The following is a 20,355-nucleotide window of genomic DNA, read 5'->3' on the forward strand; positions in this document are numbered from 1 at the left end:
AGTCTCGAGGTTTCCCATGTTCTTTTACAGTCTGTAAAATAAAATGCGTTTGTCTTTGTGTCCTCAGCACGGTCTCTATGAGAAAAAGAAGACCTCCAGGAAACAGCGCAAGGAACGCAAGAACAGAATGAAGAAAGTACGAGGCGTCAAGAAGGCCAGTGTTGGCGCTGCTGGCAAAAAGGTATCGTGAGCACTCGTTGACCAACCTCAGTTTTCCACGGGGAAATAGTCTTGACCATTATCCAAGCTACTGTGAAATCTCTGTATTTCTTGATTTTCATTACACACCTGTCCTTTTATTCTACCCTGCTAATCTTTGTTTCTCCACAACTCTTCTGCTGTTTTAATTTCCTTTGTCATCTTTCCAATCATATCTCATTGTCTTCGGAAACTGTAGAAGGTAAATGCTTTCCAGAAATAGACTTAAGTGCAGTGTGCAGATAATCCAGGAGTTACATTCAGTAGCTCAGTAACTCCTGCTTTTGCACCACCCCTGATCCATCTTTTCACTAAAGCTGTAGTGCTTTTGTCTTTGGATGTACACTCATCCAATATGAAAGGATCTGACCCCACCGGTTAATACGTAATACTACCCATCCCTTCTCCTAGTACTAACAAGTACTACTGTAAACTAATAGTGTTGTAGTTTTATAAACCTGTTAACATAGCGAGGAAATCGCCCAAACAATAAATCAAAGTAGTGCTTAAATGATTATGTAATCTCTTGAAACCCTGCATACTTCTGTACCCTCTTTGGCATCAGTCACATAGAATAGATCTCTGAATGTCACAGCCCAGCTGGACAGTGTTTTAGCCCAATTCACTGCATCTGGAATAGCTACAGCACAGCTGGCTAGGAAAATATTGACACTGTCCAGCCATGCCTGTGGTGCTGTCTGTTGGCCTTGGTCAAAACTCTCGGGTCCATTCAGAGCTCTTTTCTATTCCACGTTTCAATTTTCAACATGTTAACATCGTTTTTGTGCCATGTTTTGTTCTTGATTTTGCTTCCCATGGATTTCTTTTGCAGAAATGAAGTGTCAGTCTGCAGGTATAGAAGCAGAACAAGCATGGTGTGCTAATGTGTTGCACATCAGACGCTGATAGACCTGAGCTTTGCCGTGCATGTCATCCCTTATTTTCCCTGCAGTTTTCCTTCAGTGTTTTTCACCCCCCGCAATGGTGTTTTTAAACTCCCAGCTTATGTGTTTTCCCACTACTCCAGCCCATTCTACCACTTTATCTGCTACAGTGGGCTTTTCCCACTCTGTCTTAGATTTGAACAGACTGCTTTGATAGTGCATATCTGTAGTTAATAGAAGCAGAGTGTAGCATGTGGGTTTTAGCTTGTTTTGTGTGGGAGGAAGCTCAACTAAAAGCCTGTCGATGTGTGAATTTTACTCTGGACATTATGTTCTTCAAGTAAAATGTCTTACTCAGACTGCATTCAAGTGTGAATTTAAACTGTCCCAACAAAAAATGCAACTTTTTTTTTGTGAACATTTGTCTTTATTTGCACTCTTCTAACTTACGGAAACTCCCTGTGAGGTTTTCTTTTGCTGTAGTTTAAATTAAATTTGCTGTGGTATTGATTTTTTTTTTCTTCCCCACAGTGATCCCAGACAGCCAGGGAGGGTCTCCGTGCTCAAGATGTTCTTGTATATTGTCATCAAATAAAGTTTGGAAAAAATTGGAAAAATGTGTCTTTGTGTTTATTTGTTTTTAAAAGAATTGAATTGACCATATGTTTTTAAACTCTAGACTTTGAAAGAAGCCAGCAGGTGTTTGAGTGTTTCTGTAAAACACTCGAGGAGTGAAAAGTCAGATAGCTGGCAGCCAGCCCTCTGATCCGAATGACCTGCTGTGTTTTTGTAGGCTGCCGAGTAGAAGCTGTTGGAAAAGCTGATATTTGTAGCTTTGACATCTGTGAATTTCATTACTAAGGACTCTGGGCCAGTTTTCCAGTGTGAGTGCAGTAAATATGATGAACACAAGTTACATATTTACATAGTTAATTGACACACGCAGTGTTGATGGTGACATCCAGTGGCTTTGCTGTAACATTACTGTCAAGCAGCCAACAAGTGATTTTTTTTTTTTTGTTTGTTTGTTTTGTTTTATTCTTCAATTATTCACTTGTACAGCTCATTAAATAATGCAAAGGTTTTATATTTTAATATAATAATCTAAATGCAGGGTCAGTAAATCTGACTCAATAGCCATTTTATTAGGTACATCAAGTCAAGTGGCTTCATTGTCATTTCAACCATGTCCAGTACAGTACACAGTGAAGCGAGACAATGTTCCTCCAAGACCATTGCAAAACTCTATATCTGTACATCTTGCTAGTACCAGGTTGGACCTCCTTTATGTCTTGAAATCTGCCCTTACTCTCCATGATGCAGGTTCAAGGTGCTGGTAACATTCATTGGAGATATTTCACCACATCCTAAAAGTGTTTTCCTCCTGGAAGTAGTCATCAGAAGATCGGTACACAGCAGCAATAATCAGGTAGACTGTGGTGTTTAAATAACTCATAGTTTGTTCTCAGGGACCTGAAATGTCTGGGCCTATCATCCAAGTGTCACAGCAGAAATAAAGACTCATCTGCTTTGCTAATATTGTAGAGTCTGTGCAAACTGTAGCTTCAGTTTCCTCCTCTCAGCTGACAGGAGTGGGGACCTGCTGCAGTCTTTGCTGCTGTAGCCAATCTGCTTCCAGCTTCCGTTTGTTGTGTGTTCTGGGACGCTCTTCTGCATACCTTGCTTGTAATAAAAGTTTATTTGGGTTATATTTGCCTTCCTATCAACTCAAACCCGAATGACTTCTTTTGATTGACTGGGCATTTTCATTTTGCTCACTGGAAATTTTCTGTATTTCAGGCTGTCAATTCTCATAAAACATGCAGGTTAACAAGTTATAACTCACTAAAATCACGTCAGGTCGTCTTGATCATGTGTATGTGCACTGAGTCCCTGACATTTGATTGCCTGATTAGATATCTGAAGTAACAAGCGGTTGAGCAGATGTACCTAAGTGGCCAGTGAGCGCACCAGCTTTTGTTTGATTAGAAAGCTTTTGCTGTAATAACACGAGTGGCCACATGGGGGCTCCTTTCATTGAAAATATGAAACTGGTTTGATGTGCTGAAGCTGCTACTAAAAGGGTGGTCACCTGACAAATTAGGTATTTTAACTCTTTTCGATCTAAAACCTTTTTTTATATGAAGGTCAGTGATGACTAAATAATACTAATACACAGGTTAGTCAGTGTTTGGACCTGTTTATAAATAAATACCATTTGGAACAGAATAGATATCCCTCTTTGCAGTGTGACCTTTTCAGATAATTTGCATCAGAATACCCTGAGAGACTGTAAATGAAGTGATTAAAATGCCAAGGAATACTCTGTCCTCAGGGTTACCCTCACTCCATGCTTCTGCGCCAGTGTCTCGCTTTCTTGTGTGGTTAGAATTTCTTCTTGTAGGAGAAATGATTGCAAGAAGCTAAAGAGGAGAGGAAAACTCCTCGTGGCAGATTGAGTGCACACTTTAAAGTAATGAATAATAGCATACAACAAGGAAAATGCAATCTGACAGGCACTAATGCACTGCTAAAAATGACAACCTCTACCCCCAAAATAGCATTATCCAAAGTGCAGCAACTACTTTGTCCAATCTGATGTAACATGTGCAAGTTAGGGACCACGCTCAAGCTCTGTGTTCCACATAATGTATATAATTCTGTTCAACCTTGCAGTTTGACATATTTCCATGCCTTTGCACTGTTAAATGTAGGTCAGACACTTCTCTACCGGAGTCCTCAGTGTACACACCACCGGGAAAAAAGGGATGGGAGGGGGGGGCAGTACCTTGGAGCCACTTCCATTGACACATTTTGTGTCATGGGCTCTTGTTTCCCAGTAGAAAGCCCTATATATACCGGGCAGCCCCGATGGGCTTTTCCTTTAATCTGTGCCAGTCGGCAAAGATTAAACACTGAGTTTATTGAGATCATTTGGACCGCGACACAACAGAAAGGAGTTCCTGTATGAAGACTCCACTAATTAAGTGTGCAGTGAGCTGGTAAAGTTGAGCATATTTTTCCAGCACTGCATGGTTTTCTTTTTCCTTGCCACGAGCTGGAAAATTGCTTTCAGATTGAGATTATCTCATCTTAAGTGTCTTATCTTGCCCTGTAGAGGAAGATAGAGTATGCTACATAGGTGTGGAGCGCGAAGAGTTACTGGGGACAGACGAGAAAAAGACTCTGTGGTGGGAGGTTTGACATAAGTGGAGCTTTCAATCCAGGGACTGGTAACAGATGGTGTTGGGAAATTAAGCTCCACTCGCCGCAGCCCTGTTGGTCCGTCCCAGGAGTCTCTCCCTCGCTTTTGTCTCTCTTTCTTCTCGCGGCTCTTGTTCTCAGTGTCTCTAACTCTTTATTTTCTTGCCTCTGTTTCATATCTTCTCTGACCCTCCTTTGTTTTAGCATTAAAGTATCTAAATGAGTTTCGTTCTGCACTAATCCAGCTTCTCTTCTAATAACGAGAAGGCAGGGTGACATCAGCAGGTTAATGCAATAAATTGTAATTTACAGAATTAAGCTGTGGACGAATAAGGGTTAGTAATGTGATGCGAAATAATGGAAAAAAGGGTAGGCTATATTGATGAGAGAAAAATAAGCAGACTGTTAAGAAGGCGGTGGGTGACATTGAGCTGCGGATTGGTGTGTTTATACAGTACCTGCAGTCTCAGCAGCGAGAGTCTGCCAAGGGCCTCCAGGGACCCTTGAACATGCCACATCAAAGCAGATAAAGGACAACATTCACCTCTGCTTTCCTTCAAGACACGAAGGGGATTTGTAATGAGAGTATTCGTCTACCTGCATGTAGAAAAAGAGGTGGGGATTTTTTTTTGTAGTCGTCTTCAGGATGGATATTTATGAGGAACACATGTTTATGCCCTCACCACAGGTGCCGTTTTAATGGCCTGTCCCTCTCCATGCAGTGCAGCGTTATGGTATTATACTAATAAGGAGATGGACAGAATTCCCGATGACTCACTATGTGGTTTTGCCAGCATGTCCGTGCAGTAATCAATAGCAACAATAGCCTACACGTCTCATACAAAGGCCTTATTGTTTTCCATGTTATGATACTGTGTGTGTGCCACTGCTTCAATGTGCAATGTTACTCATCTGAACTGGAAACTATACAGCCTTACTTGTATTTGATGCTCTAATAAAATACATTTTGTTACTGCCAAGCTGGTGTGTGTTTGCTTTGCAGCTATTTGCTTCCAAATGGTATGTTTTCAATAGCTCTGTAAATATATTTTGCAAAAGAGCAACTTGCTGCTGTAAAGTGTGGCCGGGCATTCAAGGATGCGCTGCATCTTAATGAGGTATGTCTCCCTTGTTGGCCTCAGCAGGGGAATCATCACAGCTCATTTTGCAGTCCTGCAGTGTCCTATCAGCTTTGGCAGCCTGCACTAAGTTCACTCCATCTGCCAGTTGCTAGGTGCTGATATATAAAATGATCTGTGCCTTGGTAGCCCCTGAGCACCAGGGATGTGATTTGCTTTTGAGGACAAACTGTGTTTCGTGAATCCTAATTATCCTCTTTGAATCGCCAGCCTGACATGGTTTTGTCATTTATCCTTCTCTGGAAATGGTGGAAGAGGTTAAAAAAAACCCCAAAAAAACCCTGCAGAGACTGCAGCAAACTGCATCTGCCCAAACAGACAGAGCGCCTCTGATTGTCCCGTATAGTTGCTGAAATGCAACAATGGTATTTTCCATCAATGCTTCCACCCATTCAGAGGAAGGTGGGGGGAAAAATCATACCTGCTGTCTAATGCTGGCATTCTAACCAGTGTGCACATGTGAAGAAAAAAAAACAAACACTTTTCGGTTTCAATCATGCGAGGTGTATTGAAACCACTCTGTGGTCCTTTTTTCCAGGTTGTTAACATGCCATCTGAGGCTCAGAGGACATCACACCAGAGTAAAAATGTGCCAGCTGACGTGCGTCCCGGCTACCTTCCAATGTCCTCAGGAATTCTGTTCATTTTGGTTGGCACGGAAGGATAGTCTGCAGAGCACTAAGAAAAGGAAGTCGGGGGCCGGGGCATGGGGGGATAACGCGGATGGTTGCAGGAGCGGGAAAGAAAAAAGGATTCGGCAGAAGGGGAGGTAAAGGAGGATGGAGTAATCAGAAAGGGCAGCAGATGTGGGTGACTGTATGATGGAGCGCTGTGTGTGATAAGTCATGATCTCCACATCGGGATCTGTGTGTGTTTATGTGAGCACAGTTATTGAGAAAATATATGCGCATACGTGTGCCCTCGGGCTTAAGAGAACGTGTGATGCAAAAATAATCCAAGTCTGTGCCTTGCAAACATTGCATCACGGTGTTCCAGTTTGCTAATGAAACTGAAATAAACCAAAACGCTGCCTAATGCTGCCTGCATCAAATACGGCAGTTGTAATATTTCTGGCTTCTCATTCACTCTTTGGACAAAAATTAGACATGACGATTGATGAAACTTCTGCATCTGTCTGCTCTGCGGACAGGTGAAAAAAAAAGAAGCCAAAAACAAAGAAAATTAGCGATTTAACACGTTCTGTCTTTGTTCCTGGGACACCTGCAGAAACTTGCACCGCTTTAACCTTTAGGGTTTTCTATGAAGTCAACCGCTACCCTGAAGGATGCCAGAAATATATCAGCGTTAATTACAATGTTTTAGGATGATGGAAGTAAAATTTTGTTACTGCTTTGAAGGAGCCAGGACAGCTGTTTCCCTTTCTTCCAGCCAATCAAGCCACAGTCACCTCATTATATCTCAAATACTGAAGCTTAAAGACGATGAATTTGGGTTTTTGAAGGAGTTTGCAGGCAGGAATCAGTCGCTGCGACATTCAAGACCACGTAGAAAATCAGGAAATTCTACCAGACAAATGTTGGGTTGATTGTGTATATTATAACAGTAATAATAGCTGTCCCTATAACAATATGTTGCTCACAATGAAGCACAATACCAGAGTCACCCCAGCGCCCAAACCGAACTCTTTATCTGCCTGTGGCGTGCAGCACTATTTCTTGGTTTCCAGTATTTATGCCACCCTGTCCTAATATGGTGCTTGTTACGTATCCGCAGACCTGTATGTCACATGCTCTCTGCACTGTGAAATTATTCCTTTAAATTTCTTGGTCACTAATGTGAGTTACAGTTACTTGTAAAGGCTTGGAAATTACAATTACGTGAATGGAAGATTCAAAATATGAAAAACAAACCCCCAGATGAGTTCTAAAAACTATCCTTATTCTCGGGGCATTAACTGCATGCAGGCAAATTTATAGATTCAATTTATGAGTGCAAAGCTCCCCAGTGCCTGAGTCTGGTCCAGTTTTCTTCAATCAATGAAACAAATTTGTGTTTTAGATGTTGCATCATGCTGTTTCCAAAGTACCAATATGACTGTGGTACACGGTTTTCCAATAGCTGTCAAAAAACAAATTGTCTCAGTCTCAGTGGGTGTGCAGCAGATATAATCCCTATCTGAGAACACGGTCAAATGGTAATAGACTTCATTCCTGGTAAGGATGGGACAAGGTTGTGTTTAGACTGCACACAGCACTTGGCTGTCTGAATGGCTGAGTTATTCTGCCATTTTTCAGCCCGTGCACATTCCTCCACTCATTGGTATTCCTGTTCATATTACCCTCCTCAATCAGCAGCAGAGGAGCTCTGATTAATGGCAACAGTGAGAGCAATCTCCCAGTGATTCATTAAACAGGACTGGCATGAATAAAAAGGAAGATTTGCTCATATTGCCTCTCTGATCCCATAATATGTTCTGTCGCCGGAAAAAATTTATAATTCATGGTGTTGTTAGTGGCTCTCACCATATCCACGCATTAAGTTCATGGAGCTATATGAAATTAGGGGAAAAGGGATATTACTCAGCATCATTATATCAGGTCATTGTTGGACTAATTAATGTTCCCTGTTTAAGTTTGGGGCTCTAGATTTATTCACTGATCTTTTAACACTTGCACAAGTAATTAAAATGTAATAAACCTTATTACTGCTGTTTTACTCATCATCTCATTACTGGTACATTTTGGTGCAGTTCACCGCCCTGATATGTCTGGATCAAGCGGCCACCCCCATGGCTGACAAATGAAGCTGCAATGCTGCCAACAGCCACTTCAGGTGGGCTACGAGCCCCGTACACTCCCATGAAAAAATACTAGAGGCAGTAGGTGGATGTAGACATGGTGACATCATCATTATCGTGTTTTGAAACTGTAAGTAACGAGCAAAGAGTGTATGACTGTGAAACCCTACGCAAACTGGCTAATGACAAGAAGTTAGATGGCAAGACGTTAGATCCCAATAGATCCCAACGATTTAGGATTTTTCAAGACTGATACTGATACCGATATGTGGTAATTTAAAAACCTGATATTCCAATTTATTGGCCTAAAGTGTTTTGTCTTTCAGAAAAATAAAACATAAACACATTTCCCTAACATTTATCATGTGTGATTATTTATTCACACTATGACTGACAGTGCACAGATCAGCGGGTTTTTGTGTTTGTGCCATTCCAAATGTGTGTTGCCAACAGGAAGTTACAGATCGCCCCCTGGTGGGCAAACTATGCAACATCAACACTCATAACATCTTTGAAGGATGTTTCTGGTCTCCTCCTTTTTATGTAATGCGAAGAGCTAATATCAGCCAATACAATCAGCCAGCTGATACAGCTGTTTGCTCTATTAGCTTCTATTTGAATCTCAGAAAGAACAAAATGCGTAAAATTGACGTTTTGTGCAGTGTGACCTTAAAATTGGTGAAAAAATCTCATAAAGTCACCAGAAAAGTGTTTACTGAGGTAACATAGTGAAATAACTGAAGTCCACTTTCCTATAGACTTCTATACAACCAGGAGTCTGTTTTAAACCACTGGAGCTTCCCGCTTGGTCATTAAAAATAAAACTTGCTTAAGGCAATTCTTTGAGTAATTCATGGCCCTGACATATCTGGATCAGGACATGTTGGCTTCACTTTTCAGACCTGGAAGCAAAGTCCATCTTTCAAACTCTCTCTATGGGAAATACCAAATTCAGAGATGAGATTAACATGTTTATAGCTGGATACAAGAATGGTTTTGTTTCCCACATATAATTACTCCCTTCTTAATAAACTTACTGTTGGTGTGTATTTTATTTATTTATTTATTTTTAAAAATCAGCCATTTGTAATTTTGGCTTAAAGTGAGGGACTTTGATTGACTTCTTTAGGTATCTGTAACCCATTGCTGTCTTCTAGGCTTCACTTCGGCTAATTCTGTTCGCTTGACCCTGTTTGTGATGGTTGGTGCTCTCTGGAGACATTTTGGTGCAATTATTTGACAAATAAAGTTTTCTGTGTGATACAGAAACTTTAAGAAGTCTGTGCTCCAGGAAAAAGTCTCAGAAATTCTATGGCATCTATCTGTGCAGTACAGTTTATTATACAGAATGCATCTTGCTAACCAAACTTGTTAGCTTTAGCTGACAACTAACATTACCAGCCTAACAGATGTTTCTACACTCTCTGACATTTAAAATAATACACAGTTCTCCAGCCAATGGGTGACATGGCTATGGCCATCTTTGATATACAGTCTGTGGATTGGATAGAATGGATGTCATTCCCTCCTGAGGAACACAAATATCTCTCATCAAACTATACAAGTTATATATTATTCAATGTAGTTTTCTTTGGCAACATTCCTGTATTTACTGAGTCACAATAATTAGATTTTTGCACTTTGGTAAAGAACTGCAACATGTGACTAATCATAGCCATAGTTTTAGTGACCCAGTTTATTTAACTTGAATTGCAAAGTTTCCATTTATTAAAAGCATTTTGTGTTGTATAATCAAGAATTGCAAACGAATTTAATGTAAAAGTCTTCCATTCACTGCCACAACACGCACTGGTAAATAGCATAAAGGCAAAAATGAAATTGCATTCTGCACTCATTGGTTAAGCATGCTGGAAAACACTGCGTCCTTTCCAAGATGAAATGAGAACCTGAAAGCGACACCCTCACAGCTGAAATATTCACACTAGACAAAACCCATCTGAGGGAAATCACCTCAGTGTTCCCATCCACAATATTATCACAGATTGATTTCTATCAAACATTATCCCTGCAAATGTGCACGAGCATGGGCCATCAGGCGAGTGTCATTACTGCTGCTCATTTGCGAGGTAAGAGACAATCGGATGTGACAGGGGCAGAATTAGCTTTGTGTTGGCTCTCTGTCACTCTCATCCTAAACTGCTGCTGGGTGGGGGAGTATGATTAAAAGGATATATAATTCCACCCTGCACATTAAAGACCCCGTGCCCCACTTTCCCTCCCACCTACACTGCAGGGCATACAAAGGCCGTGCTCACGCGGCGCATGAGGTTGCAATGGAAGCGCCACATTTCTGCTGCCTTTCTTCTTCGAGGTGATTGCAGATCTGAGTGATAAAACGATGAAAGCATCAAAGCGTGAAGGCAATCATATAGAGATTTCTTGCATTGCTTTTTCATAATAGTACACCTACTTGAAATGGATGTAGCAGTTAGTGGAACTGAGCTGCAGACATGTTTCTTTACACAGGCTCCACAGTGGTGTCTTTCACTGAGTAGCCTGCTGTCTCGTTGAGCAGTGTTAAAAATCAATAGGCTCTGACCTTACCTCTGTTGCAGGCTATGTTGGAAGCCCCAACACACAGATCAGGCCACTATATGTCTTCTGCTGTCTCAGTACAAGCACTTGACAACTAAAGCTACCAGGTGACAGTTGAGTAGCTGAGTTCTTGTGAAAGGTAAAGGTTACCATTGCAGCAATCTCAGTAAATTATTGATGCATTTATATTTACACATACAATAGTGCTTATTACAGTTTTGTTGCAGTCATTCCAAAAGCTGTATTTTAAAGTTTAAATCTGCCCATCCTTGTATTACCAGAGGGCTTGAACATGACAATGAGTTCATTTAACTCAACTTATCTCAGTGCAATAGAGATCTGGGATGTGGTGGAACGGGAGATTCACATCACCGTTGTGCAGCCAACAAATCTGCAGCAGTTTTGAAAGAATCAAGGCAGCACGATGGCAAAAAGGAGGTCCAACCTGGTACTAGCATGTTGTCTCTAATAAAGTGTCGAGTGAATGGATACATACATTCATGATAGTCAGATGGTTTTCTATAGGGGGGGTGGGGTGAGTGTGTGTGTGTGTGTGTGTAATAAGCAAATGCCATAGTTTCAATTAAGATCATGAACACACTAAATATTATATCTGCAAAAACAAAAATCTGCATGTCAATATTATCTTGGTGAGCATGTTTGCATACTGATCTTCCTTGATTTCATTACAATTTCAAAAAGACACAAAAGTTTTGTGCAGATAAGTGAATGCGGCAAATAAATCAGCAGCCTCTCCTTGATTATTATGCATTGTGGTGAATTTATACTGTGCTACATAATTTTCTTGAATAGAATAGAAAGGACGGGCCTGAAGAAAAAGCAACCCTGCTTTCACTAACTGTGTTTTATGTTTGAATAGTTTACCAGCCTAACACCATAAATCCAGATGTTCCTGCACTCTCCGTAAAACCTGGTGCAACTGGGTCAACTTCTAATATTATGACAAAGGTTGCAAGTAAGATTGCAGATTTCTCCCTGTGTCAGTATTTCAAGTTGTGTAGATGGATTAGGCTACGTGTTAAGAAGCACATTAATAATTAAGCAGTACCCAGAATATAAGCTGCCCCCTGTTGTGCAGTCAACTGCACTGGCATGAAAGAGCAGGGTTGGAGGAAAATGGAATGAATAGCAAGAAGTGTTTATAAAAAATGAATAGCAGGAAGCAAGAACTCCTGTAAAGTTAACAGGGAAGTCACCAGGCGTTTCCTTATTAACTGAATACATTTCTGCATCAGAGATTGCAGCTAATTGAAGTGAATCAACACTAGAGACCATCTCGCAATGGGATCACAGATCACACCCACTCAACCTTTATTTGGTTTTGGCCCAGCATTTTCCGTTTTGGACTCTCAGTTTCTGTTTGATATTCTCTGTTTGACTTGGTTTGTTGTAGTTTTGAATATTACCTTGGCTTAGGTTGTGTTTTCATTCATATTTGGCATTTGTAGTTATCACTGTTAGTTATTCTCATGGTTTTCCTGTCCTCCTATGTTCACTGTGTCTAGTCTGTGTTTCTGTTTCCTGTGTTTAGTCTTCTCTTTGTGTTTCCTGTCTTATTTTGATAGTCTCTTGTCCTGAGTGTGTGGTGTTGGTTTTGCGTTCCTTCTTTCTGGTTAGTTGATTCTGTTCACCTGAGTCTTGTTTTCTCCAGCTGTGTTATCTTTCCCTGTATACATCGTTTATATTTAAGCCCTAGGTTTTCCTTAGTTCTCTGTCGTGGAGTTCTGTTTGTCTGCCTGAGTGTTTTCCCCCCCTCGTGTGTTTCCTGTTTTTGTCTGCCTTTTGGATTTGCTGCCTCGTGTAAATAAAGGTTTGTTTTTGTTTATTTAAACCTGCCCTGGAGTCTGCATTTTGGGTCCAAATTCTCCATAAACATGACATCAGTTTAGGTGTCAAGACACTAGCGAGGTGTTGAATCTGACACGGCTGTGAAGGTATCACTGTGGCAAAATCTGTCCACAGTGAGGTTACTATAGTTATTGACTGTGTCACAATAGAGGAGTAACAGGACAGAAATACTGGTGAAGGTTTGCAAATAATTGAATCTAACTTATGAAAGCAGACAGATTACCAATCAATCTGAGTCAGCATGCACCAATTAATACAAATCATCTACGACCCATAGCCTTACAATGGGGCACTGAACTGGTTCCAAACTGGTTGTATTCTGATTATATTCCCATATAAAAGTAAGGCTAGCGCATATGTCCTCCTTGACTCTCTGCTCAAACCAACACGCTTCCCCACCCACCATTTGTACATCCTCATGATCACTGAAATAGTTTTTCAATCCCCTCCGCCCTTGACTGCCACCTCACATACATCGCACCCGACCACTGTGGCGCCTCGTGTGGGTGGTGGGCCCACATGAGGGCAGGCCCATGTCACTTCTTTGGGCAGTGCCCAACCAGGACCCATAGGCCGAGCCCTAGCCACCAGACACTCTCCCTTGAGCTCCCTCACCAGACCTGGCTTCAGGGTCGGGCCCTGGTAACCCTATTCCAGGTAGGGCACACTGGCTCCTTGATTTTATTCCTTTCATAGCAGTCTCTTAATCTGGCCCCTTGCCCAGGTCCACTTTGCCTTGGGAGACCCTACCAGGTGGCAACATAGCCCCTGTAAATACTGGGACACACAAACTCCTCCACCACGATAAGGTGTTGAGGTAGTTTGAGCATCTGATTATTACATAATAATTACAGTTCATAAGACGACTGATAACCTCTGCCCAAAGGCATGTGTAAACACTACGAATCGTCAAAACTGCACACAGACTTACTAGATGAAAGCAACATCCAGCTGCTAACACTTTGACCATATCAGTTTGAGTGTCTTGTACAGTTTCTGCGGTCATGTGATATTATGACTACCACATGTTTGCATGCTCTGGCTCTGTGACATCACGTGAATATTAGGCAGCAGTAATTGTCTCCATAGACCATAATTTGTCTTACATTTCAATACAAGGCTCATTATCATGCATTACAAGGAGGAGCGGTTAAAGTACTTCCCTCTGTGCGTTTGTTGGAGAAGAGGCATAAAATAGAACACCTTTGTTAATCCCTGATGGCCACTGTAACACATGCATAATTTCATGCCTTCTGGTGCAGCTATTTTAAGAGCAACAGATATCCTTGGCGCCGTAGCAGCGATGTTTATGCCCGGGAAAGGCTCGGCCCCTGAATCTCAGACATGATGCAAAGATGTAGCATAAGAAAATCTAATCAAATAAAATGAAACAAAGCTGCACTGCGTTCGTCTGCGGTTTATGGTTACTTCCAGGCCAGCGTTATTCAGTGAAGAGTTTATTGCTCTGGGCTTCATGGGATATATATCTCCTTAAGTATTTTAGTGCACTGAAGAAAACTAGTGCGAAATGAGCGAGCATGTGGAATATGAACCCGTGCCATCATGAATATTTACTTAGTACTTCAGAAGACTAAAGGCACTGGGATACTCTTTGACTTTGGTTATATTAACTTGGAATGAATGCGTTATGAGCTGCTTGACTTGCTTTATGCCAAATGTTACATGCTCTGTTGAGCAAATGACTGCAAGATTTTTACTGGCCTCTGTTGAAGCCCAGGCTGCAATATTAAGATTTAACATCAGTGCTGACAAGGGTTGGAGGAAAAAGCTGTTTTGTATTCCCACTAGCTGGACTGAAGACCGGCATCATACAAACTAGTGGGGAGAGTAGCACGCTATCAATGGGCTGACTGGCCGACTGGCTTTGGCGTTCAGCTTCAAAGAACCGCCCGCGGGCATCGTTTCTAATATTGTCTCAGAGTCTGTTTTTCACAAAAGTACTGATGCATGAGTGGCCTGAAAAAACAAGGGCGAAACATCAAAAGTGCTTTTGAAGTGTGGGGGTTTTGTCAGACCACAGCTAAATGTTTCCACCTGAATCCTGATTGGTATACCACCGTCCTCCGAACGGTCTTTTTGGGGATTATGCCTCTATCTAGATAAGATTCAGATCAACTGAAATGGTAGATATATGGAGAGACTACCCAGGTTATTTTAAGGAACAGGGTGATTCAGCAGCTTCTCTACACATCCTGACAAGTATATACAATGTGTAAGAGGAGGCAGGAAGCACAGTTGTATAGGGATCAGTGTCAAAGTGGAGGATATATCCAATTGTATCATTACAGCTTGTGCTGCCCTAACACTCCTCCCTTCCTTTCTCACATACGACCCACATGGACTAGCATTACGTAACCTGGTGGCTGGGTGTTGCAGTGAGAGCAGAGGATGTGTAAACAGCTGCATTGTCAGTGCTGCGCACACTTCATCATAACAGCATAACACAGGACCCCAGGCATCACATCACATGCAGCAGAGGCAGTGTGAGTTTAAGTGGGGTTTGCACGGAAACTCACAGTGACCCACAGTTACTAAAAACCTTTCTAGTGGATTTGCTGTCTTTGTCTATATGGTCACATTATCACAGTTTAGTTGGTTTGTCCAGAGATGTATAATCCCCGGCTTTGTGATTGAAATAAGTGTAACAAATCACTGCATTTATTTTTTGTTGTTTGCTTGCTTGTTTGTTTGTTTTAGCCCAAGTCTTTCTGAGAGAGACAGACAGGAGTGTCAGTGGCGTACTCTGGGAAATGACTGGTCTGTCACGCTCCAGTTGACTTCCATCTTTCATCCCCTCAATCCCCACCATGTTGTTTTCTGACTGTCACTTTGGATTGGCCTCACAGTACAGTAAGCCTCTGCTCATGTCTAATTGGAGAGATGAGAGACGCATCTCGAGCCCAGCGGTGTCTCCAAATGCGGCTACTCAAGCACTTAGACACTCATTAAACTCTCCAGCATGGTCCTTAAGCTCCACCTGACATTTCCGTATCAAGCGTTACGGGTAAGTGTCATGAGCTGACCTAATGAGAGTCATTTGTGGCTCTTCTTTTGAAGATTAGATTAAAATTAAATCATAGGTGTCATAATGAAACATTATCTATAAACTACAGAAATCATGTTGTTTGCAATCAGGCTCAGTCATCATAACTGATCCAATCAAAAGTCATTTGGGCAATATGCAGCATTTTTGCTAATGTAGCCAAACAAATAGCACACTCCTGCACACACACCTGTACTTCATGATTTGGCTCCACTGTACAGGATGTAATAATCTTTCACAACCTTGTGGCAGACTTTTCCTTAATATCGTGATGCTTGTAATGGAGACCAGGGGGTACATTTACCTATATGACTAGTATTAGACGCTAAATGAAAAGGTATTTATTGATTTGAGAGATTTGTTATTGTGTTTTTTTTATATTTGGGTGATGTTATGTAAGTGACACCTTTATGGAAGATGACAGGGTCACTGTCCATCCTACCTGTTTCAAAAATACAAGCTTAATCAGAGCTGTTCACTAATAATTATTTGACTTGTAAACCTAAATTCTGTGTATGTTAATATGCATAAATCAGGCATATTATTATCACCACCTGCCTAATATTGGGTTGGTCCCCCTTTTGCTGCCAAAGCAGCCCTGATTGTGTGCTGTGGTGTCTGCTGCCAAGATGTTTGCAACGGGTCCTTTAAGTTGTGTGAGTTGAGAGGTGGGGTCTCCATAGATCAGGGTTATTAGTCCAGCACATCCCACAGATGCTTGATTGGACTGAGATCTGGGGAATTTGGAGGCCACATCAACACCTCAAAACTCATCGTTGTGCTCCTCAAACCATTCCTAAAGCACTTTTGCTTTTTGGCAGGGCACGTTATCCTGCTGTTAGAGGCCACAGCCATCAAGGATTACTGATTCCATAAAATGCAGTACATGGTTTTTGCTTAGGTAAGTGTCAAAGTAACATCCACATGGATGATAGGACCCAACATTTCAAAGCAGAATATTTCCCAATGTGTCAACTGCCTCTGTAGGCTTAGAAGCTCCTCTAACTTCTTTGGGATGCACATTGCAGGTTTTGCACAAAAAAATCAGACTTTTTGAAAACTAAAACATCAGATATGTGGTTCATTAAGAAGAGAGTGTAATGCTCCTTAAATGAATATGCACATTGGCGGTTTAATCAGATACCTGATTTTTGTGGCTGACGCTAGTATACATTTTTAAGAAATAAAAAAAAATTCCAAAATTGACATATCAGTTGAAATCTTATACTAAATTGACTTTCCAGGAACATAGTTCACAAACTAACATGAAGGCACCATCTGCTCAGCTGTGTACTCTGTTACATGTGACCCATACACAGTGCTGAAAGTAATGTCAACAGTAGAGTCTCAGCTTCTCTGCCAGATAAAATATGGAACAAAAACCTTTATCTACAATAGAAAAAACATCCGTTTACATCAGCAGGGCCTTTAATTATGTGTCCCGCTGTCTTCGTATCACTGAACAGGTACAATCTCATGTGGCCATCGATTTAGACTTTTGCAGGTGGAATAATAGTGGTAGGCTGGGATCCTTGGGTAACTGCCATGTTTGAGAAGGTTCAGAGTGATGGGCCCTCCTTATTCACCTGCTGTCATGGTTCACAGAACTTCATGCTTCACCAACCAGCTCACTTGTATTGGCTCTGTTTATCTGCCACTCCAGTATGATGAGGTGTAGAGAAGTGAATAACAAGGCTCTATATATGTCGGTCACCGAATTAAGGGGATTTTTTAGATATACTCTTTGTTACTCTATTTAGAGCCCCTGAGCACTTTTTAACCTTTATGTTATACAGTGGCGTACTCACACATGTGCAAGCAGAGGTGCACACACACAGTACATACACACACGCAGACACCATTCACACAAGAGGAGGCAGTTAAGAGTAGGCTCCGGATACATTTGTCACTCTGGCAGCCAGGCCTCCCATTCTCCGGGTTGGTGGCCTGGATTCTGCACGGGGGCTGGGCATCTCCCCGCCTGCACTGCCTAGTAACTGTCAGATATAGACTGTGATTTATGCAAATTGGCAGGCAAGGGCTTGTGGGTCAGCAGCGATATGCGGTAAGATCATCAGAGGGACAGAGTACAAAGGCAAGTCAACAACAGCGGTAATGCGGCCTATATTACACTGTGTACCGCCATCAAATGAAAGAAATTACAGTTAAGGAGCATAAGGATAATAATTTATAAATTAAGAAAGCAATTAAACCTACTAACTTAATCAGAGCAGCTTATTGGTATTTGAAGTCACACATTCCCAACATGATTTAAAAACAAGAAAATAAATGTATATTTAGATTTTAAACATTGCTAAAATGAACAAAACCAAACCAGAAAGACTCATAATTCAGTATTATGATCAAGTCAGACTTGTTGAAATGTCACAAGTGAGCATAACAATCATAAAAATCATAAAAACATAATATCCAAGCCCCAATAACTGCAGCATAAATACCAAATTGTACAAGCTAAAACCTATTAACAGCACACACAGACTCCTCTGCGATGCAAAATGGGAGAAATATCTATCAATCACCCCTGTTGCCAACTCCTGGACTCAAATGTCTCCCAAATGGTTTTCTCACAATCAAACACCTGCTCACTTTGTTCCCTGAACACTTCAGATGATTACTTGTGCGCAATCTGGCACTGTCCACCCCTACACCACTTCTGGAAGGAGATCACTAATAAGCAATCTAACATATTGGACTGCTGCACGAAGCTCTCCACATCTTTGTGTTTAGCAGGCAGCACTCTTCCCACCTCAAACAGAGTCAAGAGAGCACTTAAAAACACACAAAGAAGTGCACAAAATAAGACATAAACTGGTTTTATGACATAATTTCCCTCAAAGTAGAAACCTTAACCGTGAAAAATGTCCCCGGTCTTCCTCTCATCCTTCCATCTTCTTTCACATGTTGCCAAAGTAACGCATGTTAATTGTTATTATGTCGTCTTTTTTCCCCTCTCTGTTTTCACGTGGAAGCAGATCGGTGAAGGGAGTAAATAAAGTCTGGACTATATGTTTTATAACAGCTCAAGAGAGCACAGGTGCGCTGCACAAAAAGGTGAGGGGCTACCCGTTATCCTCGGCAACCCTCAAAGTCCCCCTCCACTCAAAAATGTGTTTTGGGTAAACGTCCCTACTCTTGGATGTTTGAATTTCGGCATGCGGATTGTTGCGCTAGAAGGCTGTTTAAAAATTCATCCACTGAAAGTGGAAAGTTTCACATCCTCACCAAAAGGGTTTAGGGCACATTTCTGCGAGCAGAATTTCCAGCATCACAGATCACTTAGAAGTCAATCATGGTCCAGGACGAGCTAGAGGCCTCCATCCATGCACTAATATTGGACTTGAGGTGTGATTGTTGAAAACTGCTCGTTCCCAATAAAGATTTATAAGCAGATTAACGGAGTTGCAAGGTGTAAAAAGTTAAATTAGCAAAGTACTAAGATAAAGTTCAAATTTTAAGTGTAGAAAGTAGCAGTGGGAGATGTTCTTGGCTGACTAAATTTCAGCCAGAGTCCTTTGTTGCATGTTATTTCTCATCTGTCTCACCTCATTTTGTGTCAGCTCCCTGCTGGCTCTAACATCTAATTAAGCCAAAAACACCCGGGGAAATATTTTTAAAAAGTAAATGTTTGTGGATATTTAAAAGGAAAGCACTAGTCTGTGATCCTCTGGTCCAGGTGATCCAGGTGGTTTTGGAAGGGGTAAACATGTGACACTCCCCATCCTTTGATACAAACAGTTGGTCTTTCTATTTTAACGGCCGTAGGCTTGTGGCGCCTGGCACAGTTTAATTAGTGTGAATACATTAGGTCTGTGTGAGAGCTTGCTACCTGGCAGGGGTTAGAGCTGGCCAGGGACTGCAGGAGAGCAGACTGCACCAGCGGTACTCCCAGGCCCTGCTGTAATGACCCTGCCAGGCTGACACAACGCCCCCACCTGGGGGACCACTGCGGTTTTTCCAGTGACAGATGGAGGGCTGCTGAGACAGGGGAGCTGGGCTGGATTACTGCAGGCTAACAGAGCAACCATTAGACCGGCTAAGCCAACATGTCTTTGTGTTGGCTCCACCTTTGCCCGGTAAGTAGTATAATAGTATAACTGGACACACTGCCAAAAGAAGTAGATTTGACTCCATGAAAATTTTGCGTCGGGTTATGTTTGGAACTGGTTATATTAGGAGTGTCAGTCTCATTTTAGTTATGAGACCACATTTTTATGCTGAAGTATCAAACTTTTCAAGGTAGTTAAGCAGACCTGACTGGACCCTTTAGTGGTTTATATGTTTGACACATCAGATAACATCTTTTAAAACTTATGCTTAGCCTTATTTATGTGACAACTTTGGTTAATCTCAAATCACCTGATCACTCCTACTCTTCTCCCATTTGACGAAATTCAGCTGAAAGGTGGGATATTTGTTTTAAATCATTAGCTTTCCCTACAGAAGTTTAAACTCTCCTCTGGGTGTTTTTGGAGGGCAGTGCAGTAGAGAAAAACAACCTATATCAGTCAGCCTCAGCATTAAAACCACTTACAGGTGAGCTGAGAAACACTGAACATGTAGTTATGCTGCAGTGTTCAGCTGGGAAACCTTAAGTCCTGCCATTTGCAGGGCATGGATGCACCCTGGCACACCAGAAGAGCCTAGAGCCTTGACCTGGCCTCC

The 20,355-nt window shown here is 41.6% G+C and overlaps 1 protein-coding gene across 3 annotated transcripts in view; it reads left to right on the forward strand.

Annotated features, from left to right (window-relative positions):
* rps24 (ribosomal protein S24) overlaps nucleotides 1-1,699 on the forward strand; it is a 4,977-nt gene extending 3,278 nt beyond the window's left edge. The window contains exons 4-7 of one of the 3 annotated variants that reach the window (XM_005914030.2): nucleotides 68-181; nucleotides 398-400; nucleotides 1,031-1,051; nucleotides 1,614-1,699. In XM_005914030.2, coding sequence (XP_005914092.2) covers nucleotides 68-181; nucleotides 398-400; nucleotides 1,031-1,036 — 123 coding nt within the window. In that variant the 3' untranslated portion in view covers nucleotides 1,037-1,051; nucleotides 1,614-1,699. The remainder of the gene's footprint in view (nucleotides 1-67; nucleotides 182-397; nucleotides 401-1,030; nucleotides 1,052-1,613) is intronic. The other 2 variants (XM_014336869.2, XM_014336876.2) reach the window with 2 other exon arrangements.
* The last annotated feature ends 18,656 nt before the right edge of the window (nucleotides 1,700-20,355 follow it).

Source organism: Haplochromis burtoni, unplaced genomic scaffold, assembly GCF_018398535.1.
Source record: "Haplochromis burtoni strain Fernald_Lab_line unplaced genomic scaffold, NCSU_Asbu1 Contig_7, whole genome shotgun sequence".
Lineage (NCBI taxonomy): Eukaryota > Metazoa > Chordata > Actinopteri > Cichliformes > Cichlidae > Haplochromis > Haplochromis burtoni.